General features: G+C 38.9%; 1 protein-coding gene across 1 annotated transcript; it reads right to left on the bottom strand.

Moving 5' to 3' along the window:
- Window positions 1-8,055: 8,055 nt before the first annotated feature.
- On the bottom strand, window positions 8,056-10,444 carry LOC142368213 (E3 SUMO-protein ligase ZBED1-like). Its single transcript, XM_075450349.1, has 2 exons — window positions 9,455-10,444; window positions 8,056-8,940 (listed from the first exon to the last, which is right to left on the bottom strand). Exons 1-2 carry the CDS (start codon window positions 10,442-10,444, stop codon window positions 8,056-8,058), a joined length of 1,875 nt encoding a protein of 624 aa, XP_075306464.1.
- Window positions 10,445-12,324: the final 1,880 nt, after the last annotated feature.

The raw sequence follows: 12,324 nt of genomic DNA, 5'->3' as shown, positions 1-12,324 counted from the left end.
AATGGCAGATTACAGAAACGGCTCCCATAGACATCCTATCCGAACCGGATTTTCTTTTGCTTTGTGTCTTAAAGGACACATGAAGGCTTTGCCCCTACCAACAGTTTGATCTGTGCTGGCATTTATTGATGTGGTCCAAAGCCTGATCTTAAGCTTCTCTCTGAGATATTGTCGACTGGGATGGAGGAAGTGGTAGCAGAGGGAGATAAGCAAATGTTTCACACGGGTGCTCTGTTTACGAGGATGTGGTACTCGTGCCGCGACAAGAACCCGTGTCTATTTGTGATTCTTTGTCAGTCCGTTCCGACTCACGATGCTTCATACATCTTTCCAAACAAAGCAGAGAGGGGAACTGTCAAACATTATCAGACCCACGGTCAAGGACATTAACTTTTATGCATTTCACCTGTTTGAAATGCCTTTGAGTGGTTTGCCACAAGAGGGAGGAAGATTTATGATGTGGCACTGGTCAGACCCAGCACCTGCCTGCAACCTCCCTCTGTTGAGAGTATCTGTACAGGTTTTAATGGGGGCGTGTGTTCAAGAAGAAATGGGCCAACGCAGGTGAATCACCTCCTGGTCCAAGTGTTAATGCTTTGTCAATGGAGGAATAAAGTGAAAAATGTGTTCAAAGAGACAGAGCAGCACAAAAAGTTAATCCTTGACAAGCAATTAAATGGCATATTGAGTCCTGAAACCTCTTTTTTTTTCACCAAAGAAAATACATTGCAGTGAAAAAAAGTGGAATTATTTCAACCCAATGGCACATTTCATAATTTCTTACCAGAAAGACATGAGAAAAAAAAATGTCAAGCTTGAATAATCCATTTAATTACTTGTTAAGATTGAGATATGCAGCATACCCACTGAGTTTAATTCAATTGCAGGGGTGTCTCTGACATGATGTTTTTGTTTCTTTCCTATTCTGCGTTTTGCGGCTAGAATAACTTACAACTGCAATTCTTGCGAATCCTTTGTGATATCCTGATCATTTGGTAATGCCTCTTTGTACAAGTAGTAAATCTAAAAAGTCAACACAACAAATGCCATTTTTATTCTGAAAACAACATAAATTATGTGGCAGCTTTTCCTGGAGGAGCCAGATGTCATCTGTATAAACCTTTTTTTCAATTTCACATCTGGGTTGAAATCTTCTCTCAGCTCATTAAACAGTAACAAATAGGGATATAATTAGTAATAAAATCAACATCTTTGTTCTGTGCCGCAGCAGTGGGATAGTAGCACAGAGAAAGGCCATAGTAAAAGCAGACCAGACAGACAGTGGAGCTTAATGTTATCGTGTTATAGAGTCTGTATGTTCTTCTGTACATGACTTCTGTTGGGTAGGTTGTTTAGCATTAGAAAGACTCCAGAGATAATGGGGGCAGGCCGAAAAAAGAAGAAACAAGATGCAGTGGAGTGTTCCTGCCCACAGGGAATGAGGCTTTGACATATGTGGAAGCACATAGCTCCTTTGAGGGGTGGTAGAAGGGAGAAGAGTGGAGAGGAGAGGTTCCCTGGAGCGGTGGGGAGAAGGGTGTGATCATTCTGTCATAGAGTATTACTGTCATAATGCATACACACACACACACACACACACACACACACACACACACACACGTGCAAAGTAAGGAATACAAAACGGTGGATCTACAAACACGAAAGAGGGTGAAAAGCTCGTGCATGATAGAGTGTGGCAGCCCCTGTGCATGCAGACGAACACCTGCACATACACCTGTACACCAGTGACAGAAGTCCCCGAAGGTGGAGCCCCGTGGGGGCTTCCATTTTCTGCACCAGCACCTGTCACCTGGATCACGCACAAGCGATGAAACAAGCACGACAACCTCTGCTCTTCTCCACACTGCTCATCCTCCTCCGAGGCATTTCCAACCAGCCTCGCTATTATAATCCAGCACTATAGGGACATGCTCACTCGGTACTTACAGAGTCACCAATTTCTACAGCTAAGTTCCCAGAAGCTCATCAACAGCTAACAAAAAAAAAGCCTAAATTCAGAGTACTTTTTTTTTTTTTTTTTTTTTGTAACTTGACATGAAAGGCAGAAGCTGACAAAATGTACTCATACATTCCTAAAATAAGATCAGAAATGGCCTGGGCAATTTTTGAAATGAGCAGTGTTTGGTGGAGTGCTTGACAAATGTACTTGTTGGTCCTTTTATAATGTACATGTCAAATTGACAAACTAATTACCCAGGTCTTCTAATGGTTTGTAACCCTCCACTGTAGGACATTTTGGTCCCTCGAGGACAGCAAAATGAGCTGGAAACTTAAAGTTACCCTTTTTTGACTTGACATATTACTTTAAAAAGCTTTTTAAGCAGACTTGTTGCTTTAAACTCAGCCGGGGGCCACTAAAACCGGCGAGTTCGGTCACAACCGAACCTTTGCACACTGTTTAGCTTGGTTGCTGAGAGCACTTTTTCACATTGTATCGTCAGTTTAACCCTGTGAAATGCATTGCGACCACTCTTCACACTTCTCAGTGCAGTTGAAATGAATGTATGCAGCAGGATTGTCTTTGCTGAACAGAGCACAGAGAAGAGCATCATTGTTAGTAGCGTCTGCATTTGCATCTCCCTTCCGCGACTGAAAAAGTCAGCAATATTGTAAAAGAGATGCAATAATACCGCCAATAAAACTGAACACGAGTGTCTATAAATTTGGGTTTATGGTTACAGGGTGCTATTGGGGAAGTTTGGGAGTTGAGGCAAGCATTAACAAAAAAACATATTAGTTGTGTTTGTGTGTGTGTGACGGTAAGCCACATCGAGCTTTCAGAATCACAGATGGGTACATTAGCACACAGTGGGAGAATATCACTATTTAAATTTTTTTGGTTTTTTTACTACCATGGATCATAGTGGAAGAGGAATTTCAGATATTATTATTTCCCCAGCAGTTTTGTTTTGAGCCCTTAGACGGGAGAGTGTGTTGTAATCTGGCGGGTGAAGGCCTGCAGGCAGATTTAAAAGAATCTATGGAGGTTAAGAGAGGGATGGCTGCAGCAAGAGGCCCTGATGTCTATTTTCAAAGGTCACAAGAGGAGGGGAGAAATCTTTAACGCTTCTGTTATAGCACTGGATAACAACTCTTTTCATTTCTGTCACTTTTTTATGTTTGTGTTCCCCATGCTTTCCTGTTCCTTCCTATCTCTTTATGTGGTCCTCTATCTATCAGTTTTCTGCCCAAAGGAACATTCCAAGTTGTGATCTAAATTTCCATCCCAGGAACAGCGATCGATCAGTCCCCCACCACAGACTGATGTGCTACATTACATTCTCTGTGCAGCCAGCTCGCTGTTTATTCCCTCCCCTGCATCTACCCCCATCATTCTCTCCCTGCCACGAGTAGCTCCCCTTCACCATCAGTCGCCCCCCTCCCACTGCTCCCCTGTTTCCCTTCTGGTCAGCTCCACCTCCTCCTCTTTACTGCATCTTTTTTGCCTTTCTTCCAACATCTGTCATCCATTCCTCTGTTTTCTCAGAGCCCAACATCAATTCAGCAAACTTAAATGGCATGAATGTCAGAAATCTTCCCTTACTGTTTGCCTAAAGCGTCTTTGACGGATGCAGTAAAAGCTTTTTCTCTAACAGGAGAAAGGAAACTAGCCACACAAGTAAATAAATCTATGTTTCTCTCGCTGTCTGTTTTTCTGCCATTGGTTTTATGTGGACGGCAAAGGCAGAAGTTCAGACCCTGACTGCCAAGATGAAGGCTTCATCATCGGTATTATTATTCATGATAGGCACATTAAACACAATCCTTTGTGAAGTAAACGGAACACGCCTGTGGTTAAGAGAAGCCTTGGCCCCTCTGCTATAAATTGCCATCTTAAAAGGACACTTTGATATTCCAAACTTTATTAGGATGCCCTTTTAAAAGCAACCAAACTCCCATGCAGAACTATATATAAAGCCTGTGGTAGTATGAGACAGTTGTGGAAAGATAGAGAAAACAGATATGCCGGGTTTTATAGAGAAAAATTATGGTTATTATATTTGAATTTTGCAGAAAAAGCATAATGATCTTGACCACGTAATGATTAAAACCTGATTCTCAATAGATATTCAGTGAACAAGTGAAAAGTGTATGAAAGCATGCCAATTCACAATTACGTGCCTTCACTTCTTGGTGGCTGTTTCATAATCTCTGTTTCCTTTGAGGCAGCAAGTGGAAGAAAGATGAGAGCAAATGGAATATGATCAAGCACCATCTGATATTTATGTTGGTGGGAGAGAGAGTCCAGCAGATAGCAAACAGAGGGTTGCCAAATAACGAAAAGAACATGGGGGTTTGAAAAAATAAATAAATACAGCTGCTTATAAAGGAGAAAATAATAAAAAGAAAAAGGCCCAAAGCTGCCAGTCACAGATATTGATCGACTCATTAATTAAACGGCAGCAGCAAGTTAGCGATTTTCTTTATGCCTTCCCTCTAAGATATGTTCTGATAGAGACATCAGCAGAAATGGTTGAATGATCCCAACAGATGACGGTAATCTAAATGGCATGAAAAACAAGTGGGATTCGGCTCTGATGGATTTCTTTGACCAAAAAAACGGGGATAACTTGGCAAGTGAGGTGCTAACGAGCTGCCATCTATTAGGAGGAATGTATTTTTTATTTAGTTCAAGTCACCATGGCCCAAAGGTCTATTCCCTGATGGGCTTGGCATTTAGAAAACAAAGAAGCATGGATGGAAGGAGGTATTGACAATGTGTCTGAAAAGAGACACGGATACACTGTGAGATCTCTGCTCAATCCACTTGTCTCAGGGTATCAATAGAAAAGTCCTCAGGGATCACCACTTAGATCAAACTCTGGTGTGGAGCTTCATACACTGCAAAGCTTGTAACAATTTGTTGCAGTTTTGTATGTTAATTTGCTCACATTGAATCAATGAAGGCAGACAACAAGACTGAATGAATTCCAATGTAAAAGACAGAAATACTGAGTTTGGTCTTGGTCATCTTGTTATTGTTAGACGAGCAGGAAAAAGTCAAAGCTCGCAAATATTATTGCACTTCCACTAAACAGGCAGATCTAGAATTTCTAGTTAAGCTGAGCCCATTCTTGGCAATTGCAGCACTGACATCTCTCTGTTTCTGATTATTCAAAATTATTGTCATTAAATTTTACAAGGATCCTCACATTTCTGTGTTTTAGCCTTCAGAGGAAATGTTGCGTTTATGCTTGTTTTCACATAAAGGTCAAGCATATTAACGCATGCATGTTTTAAACTGTTACTTGTCAAATCTGTTGTCAGCTTTTTTAGACTTTACAGATGTTATTGGACTGATCGGATCCAGATTCCAAAGGATTTCAAAGAAAGTTTGTTCCAGTGAACATAAGGGAATTGCCTTTCAAGGCAACTCTCACACAAAGGTTCTTGTATAGTTTCAGTGCAATTGTAGATTCTTTGCAAAATCACTGCGCAGTGATGCAACATTCTCATGGCTGATGGAAAGATTTTTTTGTCAATACTTTTTTAATATATTTGTGAATAAATCACTGGCGCATACACATATATATATATGTATATATATATGCTCAATCGAGGAACTGTATGTATATATATATATATATATATATATATATATATATATATATATATATATATATATATATATATATATATATATATATATATATATATATATATATATATGCGCCAGTGATGATATATTATTATTATATATATATATATATATGTATATATATATATATATAATATATACACGTATATTGTGTGTCTTTTGCGTTTTTTTTTGTACATCAGTTTGTGTCTGTTGTCTATAAGCTGCGGCCACTGATTCCATAGGTTTATTATGAATTGAAATTAGGACTTAACTGATTAATTTTCAACATTTTTATTTGCTACCTTAAAAAACAACTGGGTGTTCCACAAGGGGCACATAATCTATCCTCTCCTCTCCCAGAATTTTTAGCCAAAGAACATAGTTTATTCAGGAGAGAAAATGTGCTAAAAGTTAGTGTCTTTTTTTGTTTTTTTACCTTTAGTGTACAGACGTGCATTTTGGGCAAAAGCCATTGCAAGCATGAGAATAGTATTATCTTGCACTCTTACTGTATGTGTTTTTTTCTGTTTGCCTGAAATGCACCTGCATGAACTTCATCTGAGACTGAGAAGCGAGCGGTGGTGATCGAGGAGGAGCTTGTAGAGTGATAGATCAGGACAGAGAAGAAGAAGAGGTGAGAGGCAGATTTCAGCTAAAAGTGTCTGAGGAGGAGATCATGACGGGAGGATTAAAGACTGAGTGTCATGTGGGTGTATGAGCGAAAGCGAAAAAAGGAGAAAAAGTAGGTCTCTTAGGAGCTTTTTGCTGTCTTACAATGCAGGGGCAGGGATGAAAGAATTTAAGTGTCACATTGCTGCACTTATCAGTGTGTATACAGCACCTTGTAAAAGTATTCGCCCCCTTTGGCATTTTTCCTATTTTTCTCGCCTTACAACCTGGAATAAAATGCTAGCATCACCCCGTTTGCTCCTGGTTAAATGTAGAATTAATTTCAAAATTATTTTTTCGTATGTTTTTAAAGCTTTACATGGGTTGTTACCTGAGAATATTTCGGGACACCTTTGCCCTTACCCTTAACTCTAGACCTCTTAGCTCTTCCCCACTCAAGGTTAGTGAATAAGAGCGATTGTGCCTTTTCAGTAGCGGCTCCAAAGCTGTGGAACCACTGTCTCTCTATCGGCAGTTAAAAAAGGCTGCTAAAGTCAGTTTGTTCTTCTTGGCCTTTAACTGCATTTCATAGTCTGAGTATTCTTATTGTTGCATTTCCTACTTTTCAAGAAAGTATTTTTATTTGGTTTTCATTTATTTTTTCCTTTGACTTGCTTTTATTATATCCTCTGCTTATATAATTAAAATTTCTATCGGTATTTGTGCTATTTTTGCCACAGCACGTTAGTCAACTGTGATTGTGCCAAATGTGCATTCTAAATGAATTTGATTTGATTTAAGGGTGAGCCGTGATCTTTCAGAAGGTTCGACTTTAGTCTCGTCTGATCAGCGTGGCTTCCTCCACATCGCCAGATGCCTTTTGGCAAGTTACAAATGGGTTTTCTTGTTTACTTTATTTCACCTATTTACTTTTTGTTGAAGGTTTTTGGGCACTAGTTGCAGAGTGTTGGAGAAGACATGCAGCAAAGTACCCCAAACAGGTGCTCGAACCTGGGTGGGCTGTGTCGAGGAACTGCAGCCTCTGTACTGTTCATAGGATGCCAGTTGAACTATACTGCACACTCTTCTTGTTTACTTGTATGTACACATATATATATATATATATATATATATATATATATATATATATATACATACATATATATATATATATATATATATATATATATATATACATATACATACATATATATATATATATATATATACATACATATATATATATACATACATACATATATATATATATATATACATACATACATATATATATATATATATACATACATATATATATATATATATATATATACACATACATATATATATATATATATATATATATATATACATATACATACATATATATATATATATATACATACATATACATACATATATATATATATATACATACATATATATATATACATACATATATATATATATATATATATATATATATACATACATATATATATATATATTAGGGCTGTCGCGGTTGAGGAATTCCCCCTGCGGTAAGTCAGGGCGGCTCAATATCGCGATATGCGATATTATTGCGCCATCTTTTTTTTTTTTTTTTTATCACTTACACATTTAAAAAAGGTTATAAAAAGACACGGCAACTTTTAACACTTTATTTTATTGAAAGCAGAACAAAGGGCGGTAACGGCACAGATGCGAGAAGGCTGAAGTTGAACTTTTAAATGCAAATAAAATATGAAATGAACTAAAAAACAAGTGCCTGTTTTGTTCTTTTTTTAAATTAAGTAAAACAAAATGAGATGTACCAGGCACTACGATTTCACACACAAAAAAAATTATACCTCGGTCATGTCCTTGTTACGCGCAAGGAAAACCAGCATATTAACTTTATGCGGTTTGAGAGAGGATCTGAGGGGGGTGACAACGTTTCCAGCAACACTGAAAACCCTCTCGGATGGTGTGCTTGTTGCGCAAATACACATATACTTGCGTGCCACTGTGGAGAGCAAGGGAAATCTCTGCTGGTTGTTGCGCCACCATGCCAGGGGGTTTTCGTTAGGGTCGATTGGGTCCTCCTGCAAGTAGCGAGTGAGCTCCAGGTCGGTTCTGGCTCTCTTCGGGACGGTTGCAGACGTGCTTGTCCGTGACTTCAGCAGGTCTCCGAGCGTTTTTTTTTTTTTTGCCGCTGGTGGCACCGCTGTCTGCGCCAAGGACTCTGGGTGGGCAGCAGCTGACGCACTGGCACCGCTCTCTCCATCTTCCATGTGTAAGATCTCCTCGATCAGCGCGCACTTTGTCTCCTCCTCCGCATCATCATCAAAATTGTTGCCCCGATATCTTGGGTCCAGCAAGCAGGACTTTGCCAACGTTTTTTGTAGAGCAGCTGGTCTGTACTTCTCCTCGAGAACGCTGCACATCTTCTGCTTGATGTCCGAGGTCAGAGTGGTGTCCTCGTCTGATGGTTTTAAAATATCTTCAGCGAGGAGTTTCAGGACAGGTTTAATGGATGACACCGTGACATAGTTCTCGCCAGACAGCAGATCCGTAAATTCAGCCGCTGGTTTTAACGCCGCGTTCACCGACTCCAAAACTGCAATGTCCTGCCAGCTGGGGATGAGATGTTGATGCCGTCGATCATCCAGGACTCTTTTTATAGCGGGGATTTGCTCCAACACTCGGTCCACCATTTTCTGTTTGGAGCCCCATCTTGTTGGGCAGTCCTGCATGGACGGAGTAATGGCCGTATAATTATTGAACCGACATTACACCTTATTATTATTATTATTTAATTAAAAGTCAACATTTAACATTATTTTTCGTTTCAGTGTATTTTTTTCTAAACGAAAAATATTTTTTAAGCATCTCTACGGTAGGTGTTTATTTTGAGAAATCATAATGGCCGAGTTTCCCGAACGCGTTCTTAAGGAAATAGTTCTTAAGGAATTAAATATAAAGACTTAGGCCTAAGGACTATAAAGGCTGTTAAGAGTGGGTCGGGGCGATCGTAGGCCTACATTTTCTTCTGAAAGATCTTCTTCAGTTTAGAACGCTTTCGGGAAACGCGATCTTCTTTTACAGCGCTCTTAACGCTCATCTTAGCGCTAAGAGCGCGAAAACACGTTCGGGAAACCCGGCCAATATGGCGGCTCAATAATAATTGTGTTATTAAGTGGACTTACAGTGGGTTACAATTAGATAGCCTAAATAGGCTCTAACTTCTGAAAGCTAGTTTACCGTTATGAGCCCGTGCTGCGGGATTTCGAGCTCAGCTTGCGCTTTGGCCAGATCCCTCCTCTTCAACCAGCTCTGGGAGAACGCAGCCACTAAGCTGTGGCAGAGACCCATTGCACGGGATGTGCGGTCTTTCACGCTTCCCATTGCGTTTGTGACTGCTAAATGTAAATTGTGACCGAAGCAGTTCAGCCACGTCCAGTTCAGTCTTCTCACTGCTGCGGCGATGTTTGCCCCGTTGTCGGTTGTTATGCACGCCAGCTTCTTCTCATCCAGGGACCACTCATCAAAAGCGCTGCGTAGAGCCTCTGCGATGTTGTCGGATGTGTGATTCTGGGGCATAAACACTGTTTCGAGGCAGCGTGATTTAAGAGTCCAGTCGGGGGTCAGGTAATGTACAGTTAGACTCATGTAAGGAGTCATATTCACACTGGACCACATGTCAGTGGTGGCAGAGAAAAAGTCCACACTTTTGAGCTCACTCTGAACCGATGCTCTAACTGTATTGTACATTTTCGGCACAGCAGTTTCTGAGAAGTAGGTTTTCCCTGGCAACTCATATTGCTTGTCAAATTTCTGCAGCAGTGACTTGAATGCAGGTTTCTCCACAGTAGCAAACGGCACCATCTCCTCAACCAGATACCGTGTAACAGCACCTGTTAGGCGTTTATGTCTGTCGCTGTCTCTGCTGTATTTGGCGACTCGACCAAAGGCTTCGCCGAGTTCAAGTTGTCGGCTCGCCCCAACATGAGCTGCTCCACGACTCTGTGTGGCAGGAGGCAGCGGCAACCGTGCCGCAATAGCCGGATGGTAGCTTCCTAGGTGAGCCTTTAAATTGGTTGTGTTCCCTCGTTTGACTTGAACCGTTTTTCGGCAGATTTTACAAATCGCCTGGTTTAAATCGGCTGGTTCACCTTTCTCATTTGGTTGAAAGCCAAAATGCTCCCAAAGGGGCGAAGTAACATTAAGTTTTGACACTAATGCAGCTTCCATTTTCTCTTTCTAAAGTGTGTTAAGTTTTGGCGAGATCAGGTCACGTGCGGTGATGAAAAAGTAGTTCGTCAAAACGATAGTCAAACTTCTGCTGGGAAGCATATTTTGCTCTATTTTTTTTTTGTGGAACATCTATGAACAACAGTGACCACTCGGTAAGTTTCAAAGCTTTGCAAAACGAACATTTAATGTTGCTAATAGGACCGTGCGCATGTAGATTGAAACCTGCACAGACGCTATCAAAAATACGTGCGGTGATCGCGGTGACCCATCATGAAGCGCGGTGGGCGTCATCATATCGCGATATTTCATTTTTGCGGTTATTGCGACAGCCCTAATATATATATATATATATATATATATATACATATACATACATATATATATATATATATACATACATATACATATATATATATATATATATATATATATACATATATATATATACATATATATATATACATATATATATATACATATATATATATATATATATATATATATATATATATATACATATATATATATATACACATATATATATATATACACACATATATATATATATACACATATATATATATATACATATATATATATATATATACATATATATATATATATACATATATATATATACATATATATATATATATATATATATACACATATATATATATATATATATATATACATATATATATATATACATATATATATACATATATATATATATACATATATATATATACATACATATATATATATATATATATATATATATATATATATATATATATATGTATGTATATATATATATATATATATATATATATATGTATACTACAGCTATATGTATGTATATGTATATATGGATATACATAAACACATTTTCATTTGGAAAAAGGTAAAAGAGGCTGCAGCTGATCCACAATATTTAAAAGCTTTTCAACTCTGTGTAAGCAGCTGTGCAACTGGGCTACATATAAATCAGAGGATATTCTGGTTACTATTCGCAGCGTTAATCAGTGCTTCCTGTGCCTGACGCCATGCATCATCTTCTGTAATCAAGACAGGAGGGAAAGGCGGGGACAGACGGACTAGATTGTAGCAGGCCTTTCACAGTAAGAATGAAAATCGTGTGATTTAGATTGTGCTATTTCCCTGACTTCCATGTGCGAAAAAAAAAGTTTCACTCAGACTGCAGAGCTAAAAAAAAGACTGAAAGTGAGCAGAAGAAGTAATGGAGTGACCTTGACAATCTATACCAAACTAAAATTGTGTACTGACACAAAGCTGCAGTCAGAAACACAGAATAGTGTTTTTCTCCGGCTTCACAAAACTGGAGGGTGGAGATATGTATGTGTGTGTCCACGTGTACATCTGTCCTTGTGATTTCCTTCAACTGCATGATTCATGTCTGTCTCACAGGCCCATTAAGATTTACACATTCCCTGTAAAACATGTCTGATATTATCTGGAGGGGAAGATATTGGAAGGCCAGTGCAGCGTGAAAGGTGAAGGTCACATGATTACCTGACGTGCAAGCAAGGCTACATTTGACTTTTACACATTTATAAGTACCACTCAAATCAGCATGCACACTGCATTTATTATTGACAACTTTGAGCCATTAGTTGGTGCGCTTCTGAGTATTTATGAACAGATGAGATTTCAAGATAATGTATTAGCTGTACAGACTTTCGTCAAAGTGGAATAGTGTTTGGCTTTTCTTTTTATTAATCATATATTACTTTAGTGTTTTCCTGCAGTGACACTTGGATTTTCTCTCATTGCAGCATTCCCCTGAATAACAATCGACATTACTTGTCTCAACCCTCCCATGTGGGGTTGTCACAATATCAAATTGGAACTTA

The sequence above is a fragment of the Odontesthes bonariensis genome, chromosome 18, assembly GCF_027942865.1.
Source record: "Odontesthes bonariensis isolate fOdoBon6 chromosome 18, fOdoBon6.hap1, whole genome shotgun sequence".
NCBI classification, from domain to species: Eukaryota; Metazoa; Chordata; class Actinopteri; order Atheriniformes; family Atherinopsidae; genus Odontesthes; species Odontesthes bonariensis.
Note: the sequence above shows the minus strand (reverse complement) of the source record. Positions and strands in the feature narration are given on the sequence as shown.

What these genes read in the sequence shown, in the direction of transcription:
- LOC142368213 (XM_075450349.1), bottom strand. Translation starts at nt 10,444, where the DNA reads ATGGAAGCTGCATTAGTGTCAAAACTTAATGTTACTTCGCCCCTTTGG. An exon ending in CGCAGCACGGGCTCATAACG is followed by an intron (nt 8,941 to 9,454) that starts GTAAACTAGCTT and finishes CCGTCCATGCAG; the next exon opens with GACTGCCCAACAAGATGGGG.